This window comes from Aristolochia californica, unplaced genomic scaffold, assembly GCF_029961685.1.
Source record: "Aristolochia californica isolate CCGP_79_NKW_82.1479 unplaced genomic scaffold, dmAriCali1.0.hap1 SCAF_7, whole genome shotgun sequence".
In the NCBI taxonomy this organism is placed as follows: Eukaryota; Viridiplantae; Streptophyta; class Magnoliopsida; order Piperales; family Aristolochiaceae; genus Aristolochia; species Aristolochia californica.
Window position 1 is genome coordinate 3,313,954 of NW_027182268.1, and position 27,115 is coordinate 3,341,068.

Genomic DNA, 27,115 nt, shown 5'->3' on the forward strand with positions numbered 1-27,115 from the left:
GGTCTGAACTTTGGGTGAGAATGGTAGCAGTTGGAGCTCTCTAAAAGCCGCCCCAGTCACATTCTTCACTCTCCAGTCTCCTCACTCCACTGATGCCAACATGAATTCTTCTTGCCTCTTTCTGAATCACCCTGCAAGAAATGGTGCTTCTCTTCCTCTTCTCTCCCTCTCTCTTTGCAAAGAAATCTCAAAATTGTTTCTTTCCCGGCTAATGGATGATGTCTTTTCGGTTTGCAGTCGCTTGCGCCCATTCTGGTTCGGTCTCTGGTTAGGCTATTGTGGTCTCTGATGAACAGGCCGGCGGCATCCGTTGCGACCATTCTCTACTACAGCCATCTCCTTCCACGAGACACTAACCTGGAGAGATTGGTTCGAAGAGATCTTCTCCACCATCAAAACTATCTCTTCCGTTTCGTCATCAGCGTGCTGAGATGCTTCTGGTAAGTGATAATAATCTCTCTTCGCCGGCCGGCAGCCGAGTAGCTCCCACGTTGGTCTACAATGCTCTAAACTAACGACACATTCTGTCGTTTTTTCTTTCCCTTTTCCAGATGGATGATCATTGTAGACTTCGTCATTTCTTCACGTTACTGTAGTTACATGAAATAATTCCAAGATTATGTAAAGTTCAGGTCGTCCATGGCTAGGACCGACTGACGATCCACTTTAACAAGTCTTTTATCAGCAAATAAAGTCGTTATACTGTTTGGACTTTTGGTAGCCGGCCATGAACAGCTCGCATGTTTTAACGCTCATGTCCAACGTATCCTCTAATGTTTAAATGGACAAAAATCTGAGATACCCGACTTACAAATCTTTACTAATCACATTAAAATGAAATGAGTTCCTAATTGACGACTTTGTGGAAAGAAAATGGAGAAGGATTGTAAGTTTTGAATATCCTTCTTTGGTTCATTCTGTTCAGATTGGTTGTTTGAAGTTGTTTGGTTGTCTTCATAGGTTGTTGCCCTCCTCGTCCTCTTGAGCAGGGAGAAGGGTGACTGATCTCTTGTCTCTTGATTGAGCAATGCGGATACATTAAGCATAGAGAAGTTTGTCATAAAAAACTGATGGTGTCATAATTGAGAGAAGGAGAAGTCCCCCCTCCTCCCTCCCTCTAAGCAGAATTTAAGAAGAGGGAGTGGGTGTCTCTCTCTCCTCCCTATTCCTCCCTTAAGATTGAGGAAGGAGGGTGGTGTCCCTCTTCACCACCCTTCATTAGCGAACATATGGAGGAGGAGGGCGGTTGCTCCTCTCCTCTTTCTCTCTATTTATTCTGTCTTGGAAATATCCATCGAATTCGTCATGGCTTGATGGATAGTTAAAGAGGTTCTTTTGGCCTTTGGCTATTCCTTGTCTGAAGCGGATTGCTTCATTCAAAAGTTAAATAACTAGCCTCCGCCAATGGAAGAGGAATCCCACTTCGTGGATAAAACGTCTTTTCTCTTCTCCAGTGCTTTCCATTAACAAAGGTCACAACTCCAACGGTCAGGAGATAAAGATCCGAGATCCGATTGCTGAGGTCGATGTCTCTTCCACTCGTTGTTAATCTGAACCTTCCACTGTTGCCCCTTGGGCCTCTTCTAATGCACGGCAGCTTTTCCTTATACCAGTGCCCTACGGAAGAACACAACGTACTTTGTCGAGTGTGAAGGAGCGCAGCCAAGGATAAGATCATTCCTTGTCTTGCGTGGATGATCAACATTAGAGCGACTTCCATCGATCAATCTTCTTTTTCTGTAAGGCATTTCAATCTGATTTTAGCTCCTCACCTGTCTTTCCTCCATCGTATCTGGTTTTTAGGCCAAAATAGAAAATTTAGTGGAAACAAGAGAAATAATTACTTTTTATAATATACTAAAACAAATAATATATCTAAAATAATAATATGTCAAAGTCCAAGAGTAGTTCCCGGAGGTCACCCATCCTATACAACCCGAAAAAACTAACCGTTTAAGGTGTGGAAAGTCAAATACCTAACTCAAACCACTCTGACACCCACCCCACCCATTCTGGAGCCGCTTCTCACAAGATACTAATGCGGGCCATGGCCAAAATAGAAAATTTAGTGGAAACAAGAGAAATAATTACTTTTTATAATATACTAAAACAAATAATATATCTAAAATAATAATATGTCAAAGTCCAAGAATAGTTCCCGGAGGTCACCCATCCTAGAATTACTCTTGGTCAAGCTCACTTAACTTCAAAGTTCTGAGTCAGATACCTAGCCAATACAACCCGAAAAGACTAACCATTTAAGGTGCAGAAAGCCAAATACCTAACTCAGACCATAAACTCTAACAAGAGTAGACGACACCTCTGACATAATAAACTTAAATAAACATTGTTACTTTTATAATTAGTAATTTAATATAATATTAAAATATATTAACATAATAAATAATTAAGTAGGATATTTTATTAATATATCAAGATAGATTGTAATTTAGTCTAAACTAATACAAAAATTATGAGTTAAAATTAAATCATTAATTTAATTAATTATAAAATATAGAATACTCAAAAAAAATTATTTACTTTTATAAATCAAATTCTTAGTTTAACAATATCTTAATTATCACTCTTAAAATTTTAATTTAATATAGTATTAATAGTAATGAATATAATAAATAAATAAATAAGATATTTTATTAATAACATAAGTTAAATTTTAGTGTAGTATAAATTAATAGTATAATTAAAAAATAAAATAAAATTATTAGATGGCGAGAAGGAGAAGAAAGGATTCGACGACTGAGGGGAAAAACAGAGAAGAGCTAAGATGGCGAGAGGAGATAGCCCAATTAAACGATGAACCGAGAGAGAGAGACGAGAGAGATGAGGATTGGGAAGCAAAAAGGGTCCAGAGAGATGAGGACAGTCTAAAAAGTCTCTTGCTGCTCTCTCTCTCTCTCTTTCCTGGTCCACCACCACCACTCACCGAGCTGGCTGTGCGGCCGCGAAATTATTTCTATTGAGGTCATTTTCACAAACAGAAAGAAAACCAAAGGGAGAGCGAACGAAATGCTTCTCCATGTCTTGCAATTAGTTGGATTCGATTGAATTGCCGGGAAAACCAGTTGTCGCCACCTAATGCTTTCCTCTTAAGCATCAAGCTGTCAAAAGCCCATGATCGAGATCCCGCCAAACAAACTCCTCACGCCACCATTCAACTTCCGCCAAGTCACCTACAACTGAGGACTCCGTCCTTCGCCTCTGCAGTTTTAAATGACCAAAACACCCCTAACCCGACATCGCCGTAAAAACACCTCTCCAAGGTTGATCCAATTTCTCTAACGGTGCCCGACCCTGCCTGCTCCAGCACGTGAAAGGTTTTCGCTTTAGGGGGCAATTCCGTAAAACTGTCAGACTTTCCATCTTGCCATCCGCCGCGTATCGTGCGGCAGCAAGGCTCAAGCTGTCGCGCACAACTGACAATTACTTGTCGGGCCAGCAGCCTCGCACATGCCAAGGAATAAATTTAATTATTTTATATATAATCTGTTGGTATCTTAGAGAAGCGGTTTTAACAGGTTCTTTTGGGTGTCGTTTTCCGAGGCCAGACTGATGAGCTCAGTGAGTCAATGGCATAGAACGTAAATTCCGGGAGGCCGCACGAAAAATGTGCGTTCCAGCTCAGGCTCGCGGCTCGGCTGCCACTTGGCGACTTCACTTTGGTCCGCGCCTCGGTCTTCGACTAGTTTGGTCCAAAAACGGTTATTAAATGCTAATTATGAGCATTACCGGCTTGACTCCCCACTTAGCTGGATTGATTAGGTTCAACTACTCTTGAGCACATGGCGGGGGCAGGGGTTAATTCGGTCATTACATTTAGGTTTTTGGATCGACATGGACGACGAGCTGAGGCTTGGCCTCCATCATGGGTTGGAGACTCCCGAGTCGCGCGTCTTGAGACGGAATTTGACGGTGACGAGCGAAGACTCCAGCGAGCGGCAACACAGACGAATTCCCAAACGTTGGAAGACTACTTAAACGGAATGGATTAGATTTGTAAGCGGAAACTTGGAAGTCTCTATCGGGAATCTCTTGCCTTCCTCCTCTCACATTCCTTCTTTAATGGCGAATGCTTCGCCAGCCTGATCTTCATTTCATCTGCATTTGCATGCGGTGATCTCTGTCGCCTTCGTTTTCAGCTCCTCTGGTTTGTTTGTGCGTTGATCTTGCTTATTTGGTGAGAGACAAGAGGAAACTAACGGAGGAGATGCTGGACGGTTTGCGTGGCCGGGGTTTTTCCTCGAAATGGTAAGAAGAAGAATAATCTTTCATCTTTTTGTCGTCCTTTTCGCATTCTTTCTTCTACTTCCAACTCCAATTTGGTTGAAGAGTTTCTCCGGTTGGTGGCAGCAAATCGCTGATCGCGAAGCTCAAGAACCGTACGGACATTCTGAAGAGGAAGAAGAGAGCTGTCATCGGATATTTGAAGAAGGACATTGCTGACCTTCTTCTGAAAGGTTCTGATACAAATGCCTATGGCAAGGTCCGTAACTTTTCTCTCTCATCTTCCCCGTTATTCTTTTTTTCTTTTCATTGGCGGAACGTGATTTTTATGCTTACCGGAGACTGTGAAAGCGGATCGGGATCTTATCCTTCCTCTGCAATTTCATCTGAGCGCTCTCTAAGGATTCTTTTTCTTTTTCTTTTCTCCTGTTGGATATATATATATTTTATCATGCCATTTATGTAAATTCTCTTTTATTATTCTCTGGCTTGAGCTTTTCAGTAATTTTCCTTTTCCTTTTTTAACTTCTATTTCTTGGAAATTCATTCCGATTTCACTGTTTTATTAAACATTCTGGTTCTGCATTTGAAAAAAAAAAATCATTCGAAATATTTTGTACTGATACTAGCCTTCACATTGCCAGTTTTCTGTTTGCTGTTTTTCATGCCATTTATGTCAGTTTTTGACATCCTGATTTACTGATTTGCTTTGTGCCTGAGTTTCTGGTTTTAGTCCGATGCTGCTTTGGAAAAAGAGTGTCTTTTGTTTGTGTTAGCTGGGAAGCTAGATAGTTGCTCTAAATTGAAGCCAATATGACCTGTCAAAGATACGAGTTCCATGGCTTTGATCTACTTAACCACTTCCTGATCAAATCCTTAGGTAAATTGCAATGATTTGCAATTTCAATCTGTTTGGAAAACTTCTATTATTCTCTCGTCTTTTTGGAGCCATAGAAGCTCGATGTTTAGGGACGGTGTAATGCATTTGTGAATAACTCAGCAGATAGACAATCAAGGTTTAACCTTGGACCAAGTCATATAGTGAACCCATTGAATTTCTCTCAGGAGCAACAGAGGTTCGATATTCTAGGTTGGCCAGGGATGTGATCTTATCAAATTTATACTTTTCCCCCCTCTTTGCAGAGGGGTAGAGTTCAAACTTGAATCTGGTCATTTTGTTACTTCATCAAATGGCAAACATGCAAAAGTCCTCATTCCAGATATGACGAGATCCCTTTTAAGCTTTATGGAAGCAGATGACATTTTAGACCAGCCCTGGATGACAGATCATTCCAAATTGCATTTCTGAATATCTGAAGCTTGTTTTGTTGTTTTGAGGGAAATGTTCCAGCTGTTTGTGCTTACTATCAGGACGCTTTCTCTGTGTTAACCTTGCCATATTTCCACTGATGTGGGATAAGGAATTTATTAGGTTTTCTTGATATGCCACGTGACAGGCTGAAAGGCTGATAGCTGAGGTTAACCATGGTTGTTCTTATGAGTTGATGGAGAAATTCTGTGATTGTATCTTGAGCCAGCTTTCGTTGATGCAAAAGCAGAGGTATGGTAAAGTTGTTTCTTATATGTTTGGATTTTCATTATGACATAATTAAATGTACTAGGTTATCTAATACATTATTGTTGATACACTGCTAATGAAGAGCGGGATGGTGATACAGTAATCTCAATGAATAGAAAACATTCAGGCTGTCTTAGGGGCATGCTCTCATGGTCAGTGAGGAATATTCCTTGGCAAAGATTCCATTATGCCCACATGAATGTCTTTACTTGGTCGCAGATTGTAACAACAAAGTGATCAATTATATATCTAAGAAAAGAATAAAAAGATGACCAATGCTTTGTCTACAAACGTGTAGAAAAAAAAAGTTGTCCATGATTAAGATGCAACTGCCAGAGGTATGTTCAGATGATGCGCTTGTTTCCTGTCAAAACTATGCAATCCCAAAAGTGGAAAGACTGACAGCCTGCAAGTAGACTACTTTGCACTTTAGGCTGTTCAAAATCATATCCTAAATCAGTTAAGCTGGAATCTGTTCTTAACTTTAACTATTGAGATACCTATGCTCTTGTCTTTCAGAAGAAAAAAAACATTTGTTTCCTTGCATACCTCTCAAAATTTGCACTCGAGTTGTTTAAAACTCATATTTATTTTCAAGATTTGGCATCCACTATATACATCTTCTGGTTTCATGGATGCATGTTGCTGATGTATAACTGGATGAAATGTTGATCCCATATGTTTAAAAGGAAACAATCAAGTACCTCTATAACATCCTTTTTTATCTTCCACTCCTAGTAGTTAGAAGGATCTGTTGTTCTGATGAGACTAACTACCAATATAAATAATGAAACTCCATCAATTGATTGGGCTCTATTAGAGGACTCAGGAGTAAATTTTTTTTTATGTCTTCTTTTGCGGCACCATGTACTCAGATGGATCTTCAGCCTTCTCTAACATCATATGGGTTTGGAAAAAGCATTTCAAACATTAATTTTCAATTTGTAGGTTGTCACTTATATATGCTGACCAGAAAGACAAATACCCCCTTGATGCTAAAACTTTTTTTAGGTACTTGCTTTCTGTTTGCTTGATAGGGGATTCACTCTCTTATTAGATACAAGGCTTTTTTTCTCAAAAAAATGGTGGCGGAGAGAACTGTGCAGAGGTTGTGTGGAAAGAGACTTATCAAGCCAGATGTTTTTTTTTTTTTTTTTTTTGAATGACTAGATGAAATTGAGGGTCCTATATATCAACATTAGTCATGATTGATAACCACTTTGGATAGTCGGAGTTTTTCACCTCATTTATTTAATGATGTGATCAGGGTCAACAATATTAACGGTCTTCTTCCTTTAACAACGTGTAGTACCCATGCTTTTGAGTGGCCAAGTTGTTCCAAACTCAATATACTGTCTTCCAAGTGCATATCATTATTTTCTTAACCACTTATCCCTTTCTGTCCCATTTTCTGTTCTTACTGAGTTGAAACATGGCTGCTGTTTGCACTTGTAAGGCCATCTAATAATTCTCTTTCTTTAATTTTTTTTTCCTGAACACATCATATTGTCTTTTTTACAGGGACTGCCCTGAAGAAAGCAAGGAGGCTGTAGCTACTGTGATGTTTGCTGCTGCAAGGGTTGCTGATTTGCCAGAATTATCTGACCTCAGGCGAATATTTACAGAGAAATATGGTAACTCACTGGAGTCATTTGTGAACCAAGAGGTGCAAAATCTCTCGCTCTCTTTATGCCTTCAAAGTTTTTGTAGTTCAAACTTTAAGATTAAATCAGTGATTTTGTTTTGTTATTAGTTTGTTGACAGAATTATCTTGAAGCTTCCCTCAGTAGACCAGAAGCTTGAGCTGATGCAAATTATAGCTTCAGAATTTTCCATAAAATGGGATGCCAAGAGATTCAAAGAGAAGATTTCTAAACCATCCACAATTCCAGTGGTAATTACCACCGATATTTCTTCTAAGTGCTTGTCATATTTGAGTTCACTGGTTCAAAAGATGAAATTAAAAGAACTCTCTTCAGGTAGACCAAGATATTTAATGTGTCAATTGCATTCCATTATAGGCCATAAAGCAATAAAACTTATGCCTCTTGTAATTTGAATATACGATGATAATAAGTGTAGGATCCTTTGCCAATTTTGCTATCCATAGAACATTACAGCCTCAGGAAATGCCATCTAATGGTTTGAACTTCTATTTATGCAGGATCGGCAAACAAAACGTGGTTCTGCTACCAATGGTAAGGACAATGCAGCAGACAAAAAGCAAGAGGTTTTGTCATATGGAAATGAATTCAGTTGTATACCCGCCAGAAAAGAAGTCAAAGCAGAAGCACTAGACTTGCATGAGAGGGAAGGCTACTTATCTCATGAAAGGGTGGCATTCAATGCTGACCCTGTCTACACAGCAGTAAAAGAGGTCAAAGCAGACAGAAGAGATGCCCATGAGAAGGAACATTTTTCATCTCATGCGAGAGAGAGAACAGAACCCAATAATCCCAGAGCTAAATTTACTAATCGGCCAGAGTTCAACAAGGACAATGGAAACCACCATCCTGTGACCAGCGAGAACAAGAATCTACCAGGGTTAAATGCATCTGTTTATAGTGAGTCCGCAGAAAATGTGAAGCCTACTTACAGTAATAGAATGCCTCCCCCTTATGTTAAACCGAATGGACCCAAATACAGGAGCAAGCTGGAGGTGCAGCATAGAGGATCTGATGATAATGAGTGCACTAGCCCACTGAAGCAGAGGTCAGAGAAAAGACAGATGGGATCGAATCCTACAAAGTTTGTAGCTCAAGGGAACGACATTAACATTGACCAGGATAGTTTTGTGCCTGATGCAAAGGGCAAACCAAGATCTGTTAGGAGGAAACACAAGAAACCACCCTCAGTTGAGGAGGATACCCCCACTGCTCAAGAGAGTGTTACAGAGATATCAAAAGGATGGGGTGGGAAGGCTACTTTTAATGATCGTAATGTTGAGGAAGAGGACGAGACGATGGACAAATTACTTGTTCATTACAGCAAGAAGAGTTCGTCGACCTCATTGGATGCCCGCAAAAAGCCGGAAGGTCTGAAAGCTTTACTCCCCGGTAATGATGAGGCCCCAAATGCTCGGACCAGAGGAGAAAGTTTACGGCCAGAGTCCATCCGTCTTCCAGCTAGAGCAATATCACTTCCCACGCAGCCAGCCACGGAGGTCACAAAGGCGCCTGCTCGAGCCACTTCATTTGAACCCAATGGTTGCAGCCCGAACGGTGTCCACGTCCATCCTAAACTACCTGACTATGACGAACTTGCAGCCCGATTTGCTGCACTGAAAGGAGGGAAGAAATTCTAGTTGTTTCTTACCGACCCTTTGGCTGATTCACCATTGACATCCAGAAATATCAGAGGTTTGTCCCTGGGAAGTCAGCCCCCGAGCAAAGCTATTGTCTGTTCCATAATGAATCTACCCTACATTTCAGTCGTTTGCAAAGTATATGCAAATCCATTTGTTCCGCAAATACACGAAATTTAGTAGAAATGTAATTCCCATACATGACTAACTGGGATGTATAGATCAATATATCGATTGAATATAATGAGGTAAAATCATTCCTTTTATTGTGCCATTATTTTATTTTGCTTCTGGATGATTTCCCGCATCCGCAGGTTAGTTTTTCTCTTTTTCATGTCTTGAACAGCCTTAATGTCAGAAGATTCAGAACACATGAGGCCACCTATGCCTTCCCCAAACACAAGCAAACAACGAACTCCTATGTGTCTTTCCCGCCAAATCTGAAGTCCACACTGTAAAAAAAATTTAAGTGCTCTTGGGCCATCCGTCTCTACCCCTCCAGACTCTAACTCGTCTTTATCCATCCCGCCAGTTTTCTTCACCGCAGGCAGAGGAATGTTGAAGTTGGTTTTATGGGGAACGTTAATAATGGCCTCAAGCCTGCTCATAGTATTGTGTCTTCTCCTGGTACTCTTAGCCGAGCTCTACTGCTCCCTCCTCCGCAGCGGCCCAGACAGCAAACAAGCGGACGAGGAGGAGCAGCCACCTCTGTCCGGACGAGAAAGATTTGCCACTAGCCTACGTCTCATCGGCCTCATCTCCGCTCCTCCTCTCGCCACCAAGGCCACACAACACCAACCGGAAGACAACATGGACGCAGAAGTTGAAGCTGATGGTACTAACCATTTCGTTTACATTTCTAATCCTATTTACGACCAAGTCGCTGCGGGTGTCGGCGGTGGAGGTACCAGTGACAGCAGCACAACACCGTTTGAGACCCCGGATTCTTCTCCTTCTCATTTGGAAATAGCAACCGGATGTAAAGAGGTGGAGGAAGAGGGAGACGCAGATTCCTTCTCCCCTCCAATCGCACCCATGAAGAAACTTCCTCCGAGCGCTGCTTCCATCACTCTCAGCGCGACCACTGATAGCAACCTCGCCAGTTCGTCGTCGTCTTCTTTCTCGCCACCGTCTAATTCACCTTCTTGGTGATCAAAGGGATGAAACAGCGGCAAAGGAGAGGGGGGGGTCTGTGCACATGGTGGTTTTTTGGTTCTTGTGAATGATGAAATTAATTAGTAATATAATGGCTTGACTTTAAACACGCCTGCGCTTTCTAGTCCCCTACCCCAATGTTTCTCTTCTCTCCTTTCCCTCCCTGTTTTGATGATTCCGATGTTCCGTGCTTTTTCTTATTAGAAGAATCCAATGCTCTTAGACGATGCTTTCGCAAGTTAGTTTGGTTAATCTACTGGCGCTCCAAATGGCTTTGGATTGCCCGGTCGATAGTGGGTTCTGGTGGAAATCGTTTTATGATAGTGGTCGACGCTAAAATTCTCAGATAATCATCAGCCATTATGATTTCTAATTTGCTTTGACGTGGTTGAACCGGAAAATATTATGTGGAGAAGGGAGAACGATTGTGTTTTTCGAGAATCAGTGAAGGCCAGACTTCAGTAAGCTCTGATCGAAGGAACAGGAGGCGGACAGAGATGAAGCCTGGACATTTATCGTCTTGATGCATCAGAAAGAAAAGGAGCTTTACCCTGCTGCCACTCTTTGACCCCTGCTTTTTCCTTTGAAAGCTAGATACCTCATTTGTATCATTTGTCGCGTATCGGATTCCAATCCAATTGGAATTATGGGGCCTTAAAATCCGATAAAATGAAGAAATTTCAATCGAAGCTCATGCACAGGTCTAAGTCACTGCACAAAGATATATCAATTCCTGGGATCTGGTGTAAACATATTCAAACCTAAACCATCTTGTAACTGCACAAAATTGCAATGTTAATGAAGCTATAGAGGACACTGTGATGCTTTCCAATTGTTACACCAACTAAAACACAACACTGTCACCTCCTTCCAATTTTCAGGGGGTGCAACTTCTCTCATGAGTGTACAACAGAGCGACTGCTATGATGGTGACCAGTGTTTCGTCCAAGACCTAAACCAAGACCCAGTCCCAATGGTACAGCAGAGTCACTCTTGCTGTGGCTGTGGTCGCACTCGCCTGAATGCACATGTCCATGACTTCTGGTGCTTTTCGAGTCCACATCAAGGGCAACATGGCTATTGCTATTAGTTTGAGGCACTCCATCTTGCAAATTTGTGTTCCGTGGCATCTCAGACATCCCAATTCCCTCTGCATGAGCTGCCTCTGGCACCACATGCTCGATATCTTCATTAGAACCATTGATCAAAAATTCATAACAGTTCTTTTGGAAGCCATGATCATATGGGTTCCTGAACCGCCCACCAGCTCCTCTTAGATAGCTGTAGCGCATAGCGTTTGCCATTTCATTGGTTGTGACGTTGCGAGAGATCTAAAAGAATTAAACAAGCAATGTCAAAAACCACAGAAAGAAAACAACTAAGCTATTTACAAAAGTAATTGCCAGTATAGATGTTGTAAACCAAAGGGTTTGGAGCATTGTTTGGAAAGACATCCTTCAGGCATGTTTCATGGACTAGAATAAGGCACCATAAACGAACCACAAGTATAGCAGGATATTTTTTCATCACTTAGATAAAGATGGTTGATGCCTTTTGTAAGAGCCCTACCCATAAATAGTATGAAGCAGCAAAAAATAAGTATCCTTTCATCTTAAGTAGTCAGTTTATTCTGTGCAGAAATTTTCTTTTCTTTTTTCTTTGTAAAATCTTCCTACAGAAAGCTAATTACCAGAAAATGTTTTTACTGATTCAGCATTTTAATGCTGTGAGCCAGTGGGCGTTTCAGAGAAGGGAAAAATATGACTTAAATGTCCTAAAGCAGCAAATAGCTTTTATAGGTGAAATCAAAGGATACAAATTTCTCTTTGAAGTGCAAATGACAAAAGTTGAATTACTTTTTCCAGTAAAATTAACAACATTACATTTGAACTCAAAAACCAGGCAGGTCTCCTAACCAATCCAATCAACTGAAATTCCAAAAACAAAATTTCCAGCATTGGTTGAAGCATGTGAAAGCTTTCATTCATGAGCAGATCATGTTCAACCTTTTTAAAGTTGTACAACTAGCAAACGATCATTACATCAATGATGAATAATGATATGAAGGAAACGAATTCCACTACAAAGTAACTCTCCATACCTGTGAAGCCTGTACAACTGTTAAGACGGATACCCCAAAGAAAAGAAGACTGTCCATAATAAGAAATGATACAGCACCAGCATGATGAGCACCTACATGGTTCACCCATTCTCCAAATGAACTCGAAGTCACTGGATCTGTCCAGATTCCTGCACTCAAAAAAAAAGGGAATGTTATTGAGAGATATGAAAGTCAACAATTGTTCAAGCCACTTCACAAGAAACATTACAAAATATAAAACATCTTCAAACCAACACAGACGTGTAAAAGTCACCACTCCAGTAACCAGCATGGCTGACACTTCAAGAATGAGGAACATAAAAAAATCCCACTTGTTTCTCTGCAATAAATTAGCAAATTTACATCAGATCACACAAGGTGGAACCTAAGGCTGTCAAAACAGAGATCATGAAAGATATTTTAAAACTGAAAAACCAGAATTGATATAGATTACCTTGCCAATACAATTGGATACCCAAGGGCAATGATGATCAAACTGCTCAACACAGCGATCACAGGTGGAACAATGCTTTGCTCGCAAAGGCCTAACAATCTAAAAAATATGAAGGATAAGACTAAGAATTAGTCCAAAAACGTAGACAAATAAAGGAGTTCCAGACAACTAAAGAATGATAGTCATAAAGGAGACCTTGCATGTTGCACAAAGCTGAGACCAGTTCCCAGCCAACAGGGCCGGATGATTCAGTTCTGTCTTCAGTAAAGGCTCCTGACAGAGAGTAAAAGACAACCAACGTTATTAGCTGCTTCTAAAGTAACACGTGCTAAACAAAGAATGAATTTGAAAGAATTAATTTTGATATAAAAATTGAGAAAAAATTTATGAGTTAAATTTACATTCTATAAGTTAAATCAGTCAAAAATAAATAAAAATCTGCAGATAACGGAAGTTTTTAGTGCTCTTTAAAAAAGTTCCGATAACAGGAAAATTGTGTTTCGAATTTTTTACTTCAGACACAATATAAGAGCTAATCACCAACCACTAAGCATGTATATTTGAAATGCTAGTGACAGGATATATAATTAGATCACTATTCTCCTTGCACCTTCTTAGCAACCTACGCTGGCACAGTCACAGAGTTCAATAATCATATTTCAAGCAATTCATCATGCCAACATAAGACAAAAGCATATAGTGATCATAAGAATTGAGTGGTTCATATATAAGCAGCTTAAGGGATAATGATAAAGAGAGACTACAAATCCAAAATCAGATTTAACGGGTTAATAGTAGAACAAGTGCAACTCACATCATCTTTCATATTTTGAGAGTCATGTACATTAATTCTGATGTACCCAGGGTCTTTCCTGCATATACAAAATAAACCAAAAGAAGTGATTCAGTGATAAACAATCCACAAGGGCTAAATCTAATGAAGGCTGCAACCAAACATGAAATAAGTTAATGATAATAACAGCAAAACATGCGATCCAAATATAAGCAGTAAAATATGTCTACAGATCACCACATGCCTAAGAGTCTTAACAGAATCCCAAGAAGTTTATCATGTGCTCTTTGAATGAAAAATGTAGCATTAAGAATTAAAAAAGGAGAATACACCAAAATAACCTTTTAAATAATAAACAATAATAAAAATTAACTAGTGCAACCTGAGATACAAACAGAACCATGGTAGAAGGAATTTGATATTGTTAAAGATGATTGCGACAAAATACTACTCCATACTTTGAACGGGTCAGGGGAACAACTAATTTGGATATAGTTACTGAGAGGTAAAAAATGTTAAGCAAGCAGCTACTACTGAATCATCACAACACACTCAATCAGTTGGAGTCTATCTGGCAGTTTTGAGCTTGTTGGATCACATTATGCACACTAGTAGGTTAGTATTTCTTGATATGTAGTGTGCATCAGCACTGAATAAAATTGTTAATCAATGGCTCCTTAAACACAAAGTTTGGAAAAGAATTTGACATTACATATTTTGGGGCAGGGACATTCATTGGTGAGAGGTAGAGAACAAGAGGATGAGGGACTACCTACTAATACTACATATCAAGAAATACTAAATAAACAAACCTAATAGTGTGCATTATTGTGATCCAACAAACTCAAAACAGTTCTTAGTGCTCGTTTACCTATTCTCTTTGTTTATTTCAAGAACATCTTCCTAACTTTAATGCAACCAAACCATACGTAATACATAATTTTTCCACTTCTTCATAGCAGAAAAAATGATGACACTTATTAATTTGGAGAAATCATGTTTCATATGCTCCATACCTACTACACCTATAGAACATAATCAGTCCAGCAGTCGCAAGGAAGACACCCGACCAAGCAAAAAGAGCGAATGCAGCAGTCAATTTGAAATATTGGGAAGCTGCAGCCAGAGAATAAGAGAAGAACCTGTTATAAGAATAATATAGTGATAAATGCATAGTTCTCAAATACTCAAATCAAAGGTTCCGCCACATAATGTACAGATAGTCCAGGACCACCAACAGAGATGTCCTGTCAAGGTTGTGTCAAGGTCTGTCTAAGGTGTTGATTGGGCAACTGCACAAACTTGATATCGTGTTTTCCTAATACATGTTAGCGTGGTTATTAGTCCCACAGTGAAAATTACTTATAAGGTTGAGATAGGTCTCCGAAGTCATTTTGGCATAGGCTTTAGACCCATCTTCATATAACATCAGAGTTAGATTTGAACCCAAGCCCGTCTGTCTGTGCTCCATTTGTATCTGTCCACATTGTAGGCCCATTTGTTTGTCCAATTGGACCCGAATGTGAGAGGAGTCTTAGCATAGGTATTAGTCCCACATTGGAAAATTACTTCAGTATCTGTTGGTTTATAAGTTTGAGAAATAAGCCTCTCAAGTAGCTAGCCATTTTTGGCATAGGCCTTGGACCCATCTTCACTATACGGAAAGTTTTAGTGGCAAGGACAAGAGTATTTGGCTTATGAGACTTCAAAGGACACAGCCTGTCCATTTTGGGATCTGCCTTGGACCCATCTTCACTATACGGAAAGTTTTAGTGGCAAGGACAAGAGTATTTGGCTTATGAGACTTCAAAGGACACAGCCTGTCCATTTTGGGATCTTCCAGTCGATCCATGTTGTGCATGGACGATAAACTAATTAAAATGCAGGCACTCTCAAGAGTTCTCAACCATTTCTCATGGGAGTAAAATTGAAATAAAAAAACCAAAAAAATCAAAGATGAAAAGCAAGTATATACCGGTGATGACTGAATGAATATAGATAGTGAGTAGCATTAAAATCAGGCACCAAAGTACAGGTGCAAGTCCTAATTTTGAAAGTCTTCCAAGCCGAGTATTTCCATCACAGCGTTTGTCCAATAGCCTTATAGCATTTCCCTGTCAGGAGAAAAGTCATAAAAACAACACAAAATTGATTTCACCAAAACAGTCAAGCAATAAAAATCGGCACCTGTATTCAACAACTACGAACTTCTTGAGAACCTAAAATTGGCTCACAATTAAAATTTGAATCCATCAATATTCCAGAGTTTTTAAATTTGTCATGTGTTCTCTGATCCTTAATTAGTTTTTTTCTGGAATAATGAATAGCTTTATATACAACCATTTTTCAAGATTCCATAAGTCAAACAAATCCCAAAAAAAAAAAAAAAAATACAAAAATTCCCACAAATGTATCATGGGCCTCTATAGTAATTGCCATAATGCAGAAACAACAGAAAATTTAAAAAGATTTTATTTCAACCCATTGCATAACCTGATGAAAATTAACTGAGCCTCTCATCTGCTTCTACCTCATATCAACTGTCAACCTGTACCCCAAACTTTTTTAAAACAAACATGAAAATTTCAATATAAGGGCCCAAATACTTTTATAAACAAGAAGAACAAGTAAATGTTCCATGAAGATAGGAAATTGGCAAATCCTGTTGAGAACCTCAAATATACCCTCAAATATATGGGATGGCTTCCTTCTGACTGCTAAACCATATGAAAAAGTTTGAATCTTCTCTTTAACTGTCTTCTGGCAATTTTCTGAACAACTTTAAAAGGAATCTAGAGACTGCATTCAGAGTTCCTCTATGCAGCAGGCCAGATGTAACAAGTCACTGGTATCTTCACTGGCTTTAGCAATTCACTAGACCTAATCATTCACTTAACCGTGTATCCTAGCTGCACTCCACTTTTTATTTCAGAAGAATGGTTGGAAAGAACTTAAGGTCTTGCTTTACATGCATTTGATTTCATTATTTCTATCCATGACATAGTGGATCACATTCTAATGATTCAAATTTTGCTAAAAAGCAAGGTTCCTGATGTTTATAGGTTGTCAAATTGTACAAAATGTGTACCAGTCACCAATACTTATCATAACTGACAAATATGGAAAGAAATTGTTCATTATCAAAGCAACAGCCCATAGTGATGAATAGCTGGTCAATCCATGACAAAATGGAAAATCTTACAGCTAGAGAAAGACTACTGCTAGATTTTTCTAAAAGCCATGGTCCCATTAAAAACAACATGCAACAAGATCAAGGGTTCCAAAAAAGATCAATATTCAATCAAGAATGTTTCAGTTATAGAATACCTACAAGGAAAAAAGCAACTTGCCGGTGATTCTTATCAGAAGCTAATTGTGCAGGGGTAAAACCAGTGTTATCTGTCACCATCAAATCCTCTTTCTTCCCTGCCTGAACTAACACTGTGCATGCCTCTAAATTTCCTCTAATAGCAGCCCAATGAAGTGGAGTACAACCTAACATGATAACATAAAGGTCATAGACCTAAAAATGGGAAGCAGCATATTTTCTGCTAGTACATAAAGTGAATAATAAGGAAAAAATGTAATAGAATATTTTGAATTCTACCCTCTTTATCTTGCCGCCCTCTATATGCATCAAGAAACAAAAGAAGACGAATGCTATCTGCAAATCCTTTATAAGCAGCCCTGCAAACTCAGAAAATGGAAAAAAAGAAAAAAATAATCATACATTATTCCTGCAAAGGTGCAGCACTTAAAAAGCTTTCTGAAAAGAAAACTTCTCAATAAAACCTATCAAGAAAACAAACATAACACATTACTTTTTTAAGAGAACCATCGAATCTTTCACTTAGTTGGATATTTAAGCCTCTAACACCAAAAACTGACCATGACCACAATGGAAGCAACCAACTGATATCCAGAGTCTCCAGAAAAAAGTGAGTTTATATTTTCAGATGGAGCACTACTAGGTTCAGTGAGTTATCGAATAGCAGAACAATTAATTAATTGTGGATGAAATGTCCAGCAATTCTCTAAATTGTCCCAGCCAACAAAATCAACAAGCCAGAATGTTCTTAACATTTGCTCTTTGATTAGCCAAAAGGTTCACATTAAAGAATCAGGATCCTCATATTTTAATGCAATTTCAAATGCCAAATGATGAGTGTCACTGTAATTGGCATGGAAGAAATAATAGAAGAAAAGAAAAGAAGTCTAGAGGCATAAAAAACCAATGTTATGTCATTTTTAAAACAAAAAATAGCAACATCTAAAAAAAAATGTAATACCAATGCAAAGGGCTCCTTCCATCATTATCAGGTATATCAGGATCAGCATTCCACTTTGTAACAACATGAAAAAGGAAAGCTGTCTGACCATATTGGGCTGCAACATGTGTTGCCTGCAACCAAAGAAAAAATTGATCAAGGAAATTCTTAAGAAAAGAATTAAGCTAATGTCCCACTACATCTACATCGACATGTGTTGTCATTTCTTAATACATCTACAAACTCTCAACAAACATGTTACAATTCCACACAGGTTAAAGATTAGATTGTAAAATACCCAAAGTAAATTACATAAAATCAAAATGGGATGTATAACTCTCTCTCTCTCTCTCTCTCTCTCTCTCTCTCTCTCTCTCTCTCTCTCTCTCTCTCTCTCTCTCTCTCATAAAAACTTCCAAACAAACTTTAACTAAGAAATACAAACACACCTTGTTTCACAATATATTGCCCTGAGATATTAATTTTTGGCTGTTTTTCCTCTTTACTGAATGGTGTTTTTTACTTGGAATGTTTTCTGAATGAAACTCTAAAGCAGTTCTTTTCCAAAGTAGCTAAAGGTTTGTTGCAAGTGAGCTGGTTGTGTTGTCCATGCTCCTGTTTCAGAATTGACAATTGCAACTTTCACCCCACAAGACCCTAACAAGTGGACTCCTCTATGAAATATGGTTAATAGTGGCTTTGGAGAACTGGTCCGCAATGTCCCTTGACCCGGTTCAAAGATTGATGGGCAGAAGCACAATAACAGTGAAGAAAGCAATACGAAGGAGAAGTTCAAAGCCACCTTCTTCAAATATGAGGAACTCAATGGTGTTATCGAATATGAATTTTCCAAAAACTAGAACAAAAGCACAGCTTGAGAATGATAAGAACATAACCTGGCCCAATAAATCCAATTCCCCACCAACCTCTGACAATTGAAGTGCCTTAAGCAAGAGAAGTACAAATTTTTTTCCCTTCTCCATCAGAACCATTTTTGTTCTAATACCATGTGAAAATTGCAAAAAAGAAGGGTATGAGAGATTAATGTTTAAAGACCCTTCTCTCCTATTTATAACAAAATCAATGTTAAGAAATACAATAATGTCCCTGCTCCCTCTAACCCTAGGAATCTAGTTCCTAGAGAAAAACACTTTCCCAGAAAATCAAGAAAATTAAATAATCTCAAAATTATAACTTCTAATCATAGTTGCTTCTTACCTCTCTAAACGGTTTGTACAGTAGAAAGAGCTCTAGTTTACATGTTAGATGTGAATGAGATATCAGTTAAACCTACTGAAGCAGGCCCAATGAGCTCACAGGATTAGTACCTAGTTTGGATTTTAAAGCATTGGTCTCAGGCTGAAGAACAGGTTCAAGGAAGCAACCTGCATATGGCCTAGGTTGGGTTTTAAAGCATTGCTGTCAACCATAGACTTTCTAAAGCAAAGTTGAAGGATTCCCTCTGGCAAATCCAACATCCTCACCATCAAAAGGATAGAAAACCTCTCACAGCCAATGAGATTTCTCTTTGTTTCTCACTTCCAATAACCCTCAAGCTAATATGAGCCATAAGTATACCCACAGAAACATCACAGAACATGGGTTTTAGAGATAGATGGAAATTCTGGATCCATCATTGTTTCCTCAACTTCCTTTCTGGTCTTCCTTAATAAAACACATTCAAAAGCTCTAGAGGTCCCTGCCAAGGTGATCTTTCGTCACCTCTTCTTTTTAACAGTGTTAGATAAGCCCTATATGCCTTGATCTTGTTGGGCTAATCCCACATCAAATTATCCTAATGTTGCTATCCCTCCTCTTTAATTTGTTGATGGACCACGTCATCAAATATTAAAGCCCTTCTTTCATTTGCTACCATATCTGGCAGAAAGTCAATTGGACCATTGGATTTCCATTGCCACCATCCATTAACCCTGGCATAGCTTCCCACCACCCAACCTGGCCTTCAGCTTTTCACTTCTAACCCAAATACAATGTTTTGAAACCCTATCCTAGAGAAGATTGAGTTTCCTCTTTGTTAATGTAGAGCTGAAATCCATCTAAAAATGACTAGCCGACAGTTAGGAGACCTTCTCCTAACTAATAACTAAAAGGCCTTTTTCCTGACATTAACTTAAGTGGATTATTCGCACTAATTCTCTCACTCATGTTTAAATCTAATCAAACAATGGACACCATTGAACAATGTCAAAACAAAAAAACGGCACAAACTAGGCCCAACAAAATAGACAACCTGCATGATGCTAGGGACGGCCATAAAGCAAACCAAACGAGAATCCACCCTACTCCGTCCCAACTCAAGCCGTGAAGGCGTGGGTTTTCCCTTCCACCCCTCAGGGCAGAGTTGGGATTAACCCCAAAGGACGGTGCCAGGTCAAGGTTGGTATGGTGTTAACCCAAAAAACTCTATCTGACCCACAACATTTAGATTACATATATACCTCATGTCTTTTTCAATAATGTCATAGCTTTTCAAAATAAAAACAAGAATGCAAAAGATACAGGTAGGTTTGGAAATAAAATATACCATATGATAATGAAATACGTTCATACCTTTAATTATTAAACAAAAGGTAAAAAGGAAAGAAAAAAATGTCAAATGTTCAAATTTTAGAGGGTATAAATGGAACTTTATGTGGATGAGGCAGGGATAGGACAGTCATGGGTTATAGGGTCAAAATTCCAGGCAGGGAAGGGTTAGAAATCAAACCTAGACAGTGTTTAAACAAAAAACGACATTTAGGGATGGGGTGGTGGGGCGGATCGGACTTTTTGAAAGCCATCGGTTGTCATGCTACTGATATCATGTTACATTCAAGTCCAGGTCTGTCCAAAAATAATTTTTGAATGTTGATTACACACACACAATGTACCCTTGAGATAAATGACAAATCCGCCATAATCAAGGTATATTCTAACGAATCAAGAAATTAAGGTTCATGAATGAGAATGAACAGACCTAACCTTGAATGCAGAGGTCCAGAAGCCCTAAAAATGAGCAAAGATGACAGCTAGAACCTTCACACATATGTCAAGGGCAGAAATGCAGTCTCTGACCTTTATGGAGAAGGACCAGCAGTTGTAGTGCCTACTTTAAATAGGCACTTGACACATTAGGATAAAGTAGGGGTCCCAAGTTTCTACTTTGCTTGTGTTTCCATATAGGGATGAAGACTAAGGCCTTCCATCAAAGAAAGGTAGGTTGAAGGAGAGGAACCCTGTTGCTGATCTGATTTCCTATACTCCATGATCCCCCTACTGGTTATCCCATCCGCTTCAAAAATCCATCACCAGTTATGGATCAATAATACTACCTCCAAAATCCTTTTTCTCTTGATTGTCCATCCAATGCACACCATGGGAATAAAAAAATAAAAATAAAAGAACCTCATAAGGACATAAGATCACCTGCTTATCAATTGGCAGGTTGAGTAAACAGGGCCAATGAGAAAGCCTCCTTGAGATGAGGAAACCTATCATATCACAACAAGATTTTTTTCTTTTTAAGATAGCATTATTATTGATGATCGCAATAAAATGATACATAAAACGTGGTAGAAAGAGAAAACCCCTAAATTGTGAAGGGAGGGAGCCTCCAGTGACAAGGATGTATGTCTCAGGAAGCCCCCTCTCTAGATAATATATCTGCATGGATATTAGCTTATCTGGGAACATGCTTACAAAAAGTCATAGATTTCATCAAAGATGTAACCAAGATGCCAAGGAGAAGTAGCTTTCTTGGACAACCCACAAGTCACATTTGCAGAATCTCCTTCTGTGATTATCAGGCCCCAAAAATTCTGAGAAAACTGCCTAATCCCAATTAGAAGAGCTTGGGCTTCAGCTTCAGACAAGTCACAAATTCCAAGTGGGATGGACTACAAGAGAAGGGTTGAGCTATTTTGGTCCTTGATACTGCACCCAAAACCAGCAAGCCCTAGGATCCCTAGTGAGGAGTCATCTAAGAAGGAAAATCAATTATCTCTCTACTATCCATTTTGTCTTGGTCAATGAGTTAGACATTTTAGGATCTTGCAGAAAAGCTCTTAACTAATCCAAGAACAGAGTTTCACATCCAAAAGCATTTGTTCTTCAGCTCCACCACTCCAGGATTCTTAAGATGAATGTAAAACCTATTCACACGGAAAATATGTCAATTATAGCTAATAAATTTCCAGTCTGTCTACTTCATGACCTACTCCGCTTGTCCATTGTGTGTTTGTGAGTGTGAGCATAGACACACTTTGGGTCCATCAGTAATGAACCAAGATCTCCCTCCAAGGAAATAGAATAAAAAGGTGGAAATGCACACTTTCTTTGAACATTATACATTATATTGAGGCATAAAAACAGATGACTACCTGCTGCCTACAACTATTAACTATATTATTTCAGCGTGTAAGAACAAAGCATCTTCTGCACGTATGATATTTTAAGTGCACAAGAATTATACAGCATACCTAAACAAGCAGAAAGAGACACAGAGATCAGATCTAAATATTAGAAAGAAAAACAAAATAAATAGCTAACCTGATATCCATATAAGTCAGCAGCATTTACACGAGCACCCTCCTGAAGCAAAAGCTCTGCAACCTGGATTGCACCCCGAACAGCACTCCAATGAAGTGCAGTCTGCCCAGTATGGTCCACCGCATTCACATCACCGCCATGCTGCCCAGTAAACAACACAAATCCTCATTGGCCATAAATGTTGAACCCTTGTATTCTTCATTTATCAAATTACTTGAACACAAAAGTAGAAACCATGAACTTCCATTTACAAGATAGAAATAATAGACAAAATCTTGATTTATTTTTAGACACTAACACATCCATTCCTCAGTATCATCACCAACGTTTTTGCCACACAAACACAATATCATACAGAGTAATAGCAATACAAATGAACAAAAAAGTGAGCATAGTCGGAAGCAAATCAAACACGAAAACAGACGAAAAATGGGTCACCTCAATTATATACTGTGCAGCGGCAGTACGATTGTTCAAAGCGGCCCACTGAAGAGCGTAATACCCAAGACCGTCTGTCTCCGAAACCGAACATCCCTCGCACTCCACCAACCTCTGCAACTTCTCCAGATCCCCATATGCCGCCGCCGTGTAGACATCGTTCCTCAAGATCTCCTCTCCAGCGTTTGCCGTTGACGCGTTCTGATCTCTACCGGCTGCCCCGTCCTCGACAACCTCGATCTCGCTCGACATTTCCTTCCCCCTATCTTTTTCCGTCACCTCTCTCTTCTTCTATCTAAAAATGCTCTTATTGCATGTTCTTGAGATATTTTTTTCCCGGGGGAAAGAAGAAGGAAAGGAGAAGAGCTGTTGATGTTGGTGTTGACTGGGTTTTTAGTTTCTGGATTTTATAGGGGAAAGTATTAGACAAGGTAAGAAGAAAAATTGAAAAACACAGGAAACAAGAAGCCAAACCAAGATGAGTGGCCTATGGATATCCGATAAAAACAATCATTTTCTTGCTCTCTTTCTGTGTTTCTCAGTTCTTTCTTCCATTTTTCTCTTTTTTAATAACCCTCTGTTCAAAGACGTTGATGAGTGATGACGAAATTTCACCCTTCGATCTCGATGGTAGGAACCGCAAGCTTTCTCATCTTATCCCTTCTCGTGGAAAGCTATCTCCAATCTACAAGTCTTTGATCCTGTAATAAAGTCCTAACAAGCAGGGTCTTGCAATTGGGGATCCGACCGGACTCGCCGTTGTCCGATCTCGAGGCGATTCACCCGAGTCGATTAGAAAAAAATTCTTTTTTTTCTAAAATTAATAAAAATAGGAAAAATATTTATTATGATATATAATACATTTAAATAGTTATATAAATATTATAATGATTTATGGTGCATAAATTTAGTGTATTGTGGTTTCATCATAGCTAAATACTTGTTTGTTTGGAGAAAAAAAAAACAAATATAATTCCAATAATATAAGACTAACAGCTTTTAGAATTGGAATTGGTATTCGACTTCGTGTCCAATGAGCTCAAGTCCTCACTCGAAGTACAACAATTCTCAAACATGACTCAAACTATATTCGATCGTACAACCTTCAACAAAGAGGCGATTAAAAAAATATTTGAAAGAAATATAAAACAAAATATAATTTAACATATAACATTTATACATATTTAGCTAAATATAAAAATGTTTTTAGGTTATAAATTGAGTGTGTGTAGTGAACAAAGAGTTTATTGTATTGTGGGGTCTAATTATCTGTTTGGTGTTAGGGTTTTATGACTCAAGATCAGGACTTGACTCAGCATCGCCTTAAGAAATCTGGAGGTGCTGATAGACATGTTGAGTTGCATACCTTGTTAGATTCACCCCCTGATATTTCTACTAGCCTAACCGGCTAGAAAAAAATTAAAAACATCATAAAAATAAGAAAAATAAGAAGAAAAAAACCTTTATTATGGTAATATATATAATTAGTCAAATTTCATAATGATTCGTAATGCAAAATTTTAGTGTGATGTGGGTTTGTCATAACTAAGTCGTTATTTTTCGGGAGAAAAAAAAACTCCAATATAAACCCTAATAGTGTAAGATAGATAGTTTTAAGAGTTGGGATTAGTATTCTACTCGATGTCCAATTATTTTGAGTTCCAACTCGACATACAACAATCCCCAAGCACGACTTAGCTTGACTCGGTCATACAACTTTCTATAAAGAGACTCAACCAAAAATATATTTAAAATAAATATAAATATATTGAATTAAATATATAATATGTTATGCACAGTTTACTAAATATAAAAACAATTTTTACTGTATGTAGTGAACACACAATTCATTGTGTTGTGGGATCTAAGTATTTGTTTGGTGAAAGAGAAAGAAACATATATATAACGAGATAACGTTGTCACTTGTAAGAATGATGAATATAAAATTATTCGTGGGATAGTATTTAAATTTAATTATACATTAGCATGTTAAAATGTGACCAATATAAGCTAAATAAAACCTAATGTGGTAAATAGTTCACCCTCATAAATCTAAAAAAATGATGAACCAAAACCATTATTCATAGATTCTCAAGCCTTGGATGCAAACATTGTTGTTAAGTTAGACTTGCATAGGAAACACGAATATAAATTTGATTTAACACATATTACTTAAATATTAAGTAAACTACTTACAGTTTATAATAGACATATACTTTTGATACACAAGATTCTTAAATGTAATGAAATGAGTGGCAAACCCAATAATGCCAAGATAAATTATTTCTCGCCCTCTTGTGTATATTTGCATCATATCTAGTAATTGTGAATGATTATAAATAAAAGTCATTATTTTGTTGCACTTTGCAATTGTTTCATGAGAACCTTTTAATTTCCAAATATCTTCATTCACTGAACCAATACAATGCGCAACAAATGGACTCCAACTTGTGATCAGTCGTTTCCCTTGCAATAGTTTGCCAACCAGTTTATACTTTGATGCATTGTCTGTGACAATATGCATAATATTGTCTTCACCGATTTCATCAACACCCCATCCATCAATTGACACAAGTATTTCACATCTTTTACTTTTCCATTAGCATCAGTCGATTTAACAAATATTGTTTCTTTGTTTGAAATGACAAGAAAGTTGATTAAACTTGTTTCTCGCTAGGTCAACCCAACCATCACATATTAAAGTGCATCCACATATTTATCAATTATCCTTAAACAATGTAACATATGATCTCATTTCCTCCATTTCCTCACACAACAATAGACCTTTGATATCTCATGTGGTAGGTCGCTTCACACCTTTGTCTTCTTTGGCAATAGCATTTGACATTCTGATAAAGTGTTCATTATGTGAATATGTGAAGGAATGACATTTGTAATAGAAAAATATGACAATCATTATGTGCACTGTCTTTCTCAATCCACCTTTCCATATATCTTTAAGCTTGCATTGAGTATACTCTTTTATGTGAGTAACAAATGAGTCTATTAATCATGTCCTCTTCATCTGGGGAATATTTTCATCCTTGCCAACACACATATGTATGTTTAGCTTTCATCATAGTTGTCTTAGAATGACGACTTATATGTATAAACTTAACAAGTTAAAAATCTTCAAACTCTCTAATTGTCTGCCTACTATTGCGAGTTGTAAACAAATCTCTCTCTCTCTCCTAGTTGGATGTGCAAGAGGGACCAACACCTCCCATTTGTTATTTTTATCTCTCTTCTTGCACATGCACATATGTTGATGACTCCTTCATTGCTTGTAGCATATTTGTGACATATTCATCCTCGGTGTTATTATCTTCATCTTCTCTATATCAAAGTTCTAATATATCATTAACAATTGCCTTCCTTCTTGCTTTTTTCTTATTTTGCTACTTTTTTTAACACTCATAAGCATATTAAAGTACTTCTTAACATCATGTTACACCTTGTACATGGCTTAGCATCGCCTCAAATGTTTGCTAAATATTGCTTTAACCTATTAATCCTTCCTTGCATCACTTTGTCACAATAGTTACACATTGTTTTATGTCGACTATTGTTGTCTCTAGTGCAATGCTTATAACCAGAATCTCGATGAATTTGTTTTTTTATCCCTTGTCACATATATCTGGAGTCATTGGATCAATGCATTCCAATAATCCATGGTCTCTATTTATTTTCTTTTTGCCCTTTGAGAGTTTCTTTTCTATCCCCTTTCTCCCACCAATTGAGAAATGTAACCTTCCATCACATGTTTGTCATTGCTCTACTTGAATCGAGAACTCCTCTCCATAGGATGGTGATTGTGATTCAATCATCCCACCTTTTTCTCTCCCTATATTTTTCTTCTTTCCTTGACTAGTTTTGCATGCAAGAGGAAATGAATACTTGGCAAGACTATTTTCATCTAATGAGAGTACAATACTTGTCCTCTCATATAGTTTAAAATAATATCACCTCTTGTTTTTAGGTGACACCCTCCTACATTGCCAGGTGTTAACCTCCCACCTTGTTTCCTTATATGGCATTCTATGTGCCACTTTTTTTGCTTAGGTGACATTTTTATATGATGTCATATATTAGCAATGTGAGGATGCATGGGTCATATCTTTAATAAAATATAAATCATAGGATCATCGATCAGAGTTCTGATTTTGATGAGAATTAGAAGGTATAGTAAACTTGCACGACCAATGCAACTTGAATTGAAGAAAAAGTTCAAAT

The 27,115-nt window shown here is 38.2% G+C and overlaps 3 protein-coding genes and 1 long non-coding RNA gene across 5 annotated transcripts; 3 read left to right on the top strand and 1 right to left on the bottom strand.

Moving 5' to 3' along the window:
* The first annotated feature begins 79 nt into the window (after positions 1-79).
* LOC137937866 (uncharacterized) lies at positions 80-711 on the top strand. 2 transcript variants are annotated; one of them, XR_011109675.1, is made up of 3 exons: positions 80-143; positions 238-440; positions 552-711. It is a non-coding gene; the product is annotated as an uncharacterized lncRNA (long non-coding RNA). The 2 variants fall into 2 exon arrangements; XR_011109674.1 differs by having other exon boundaries at positions 238-711.
* A 3,233-nt stretch (positions 712-3,944) lies between these two features.
* LOC137936538 (uncharacterized) lies at positions 3,945-9,391 on the top strand. The gene is made up of 6 exons (XM_068781271.1): positions 3,945-4,266; positions 4,369-4,501; positions 5,700-5,803; positions 7,343-7,487; positions 7,575-7,715; positions 7,986-9,391. Exons 1-6 carry the CDS (start codon positions 4,226-4,228, stop codon positions 9,123-9,125), a joined length of 1,704 nt encoding a protein of 567 aa, XP_068637372.1. The 5' UTR covers positions 3,945-4,225; the 3' UTR covers positions 9,126-9,391.
* Positions 9,392-9,713: 322 nt separating this feature from the next.
* Positions 9,714-10,277, top strand: LOC137936223 (uncharacterized). The gene has a single exon (XM_068780792.1). It carries the CDS (start codon positions 9,714-9,716, stop codon positions 10,275-10,277), a length of 564 nt encoding a protein of 187 aa, XP_068636893.1.
* A 663-nt stretch (positions 10,278-10,940) lies between these two features.
* LOC137936044 (protein S-acyltransferase 24-like) lies at positions 10,941-23,543 on the bottom strand. Its single transcript, XM_068780557.1, has 13 exons — positions 22,883-23,543; positions 22,445-22,585; positions 17,918-18,030; positions 17,236-17,315; positions 16,960-17,123; positions 15,604-15,742; positions 14,645-14,744; positions 13,650-13,707; positions 13,031-13,108; positions 12,836-12,934; positions 12,643-12,721; positions 12,382-12,530; positions 10,941-11,611 (listed from the first exon to the last, which is right to left on the bottom strand). The coding sequence occupies exons 1-13, from the start codon at positions 23,132-23,134 to the stop codon at positions 11,177-11,179; spliced, it is 1,887 nt and encodes a 628-aa protein (XP_068636658.1). The 5' UTR covers positions 23,135-23,543; the 3' UTR covers positions 10,941-11,176.
* Between the last annotated feature and the right edge of the window lie 3,572 nt (positions 23,544-27,115).

What these genes read in the sequence shown, in the direction of transcription:
- LOC137936223 (XM_068780792.1), top strand. Translation starts at nt 9,714, where the DNA reads ATGGCCTCAAGCCTGCTCATAGTATTGTGTCTTCTCCTGGTACTCTTA.
- LOC137936044 (XM_068780557.1), bottom strand. Translation starts at nt 23,134, where the DNA reads ATGTCGAGCGAGATCGAGGTTGTCGAGGACGGGGCAGCCGGTAGAGAT. An exon ending in CTGCACAGTATATAATTGAG is followed by an intron (nt 22,586 to 22,882) that starts GTGACCCATTTT and finishes TTTACTGGGCAG; the next exon opens with CATGGCGGTGATGTGAATGC. An exon ending in GGCAAGTTGCTTTTTTCCTT is followed by an intron (nt 15,743 to 16,959) that starts GTAGGTATTCTA and finishes TTCTCCTGACAG; the next exon opens with GGAAATGCTATAAGGCTATT.
- LOC137936538 (XM_068781271.1), top strand. Translation starts at nt 4,226, where the DNA reads ATGCTGGACGGTTTGCGTGGCCGGGGTTTTTCCTCGAAATG. An exon ending in CGGGGTTTTTCCTCGAAATG is followed by an intron (nt 4,267 to 4,368) that starts GTAAGAAGAAGA and finishes GGTTGGTGGCAG; the next exon opens with CAAATCGCTGATCGCGAAGC. An exon ending in ATACAAATGCCTATGGCAAG is followed by an intron (nt 4,502 to 5,699) that starts GTCCGTAACTTT and finishes GCCACGTGACAG; the next exon opens with GCTGAAAGGCTGATAGCTGA.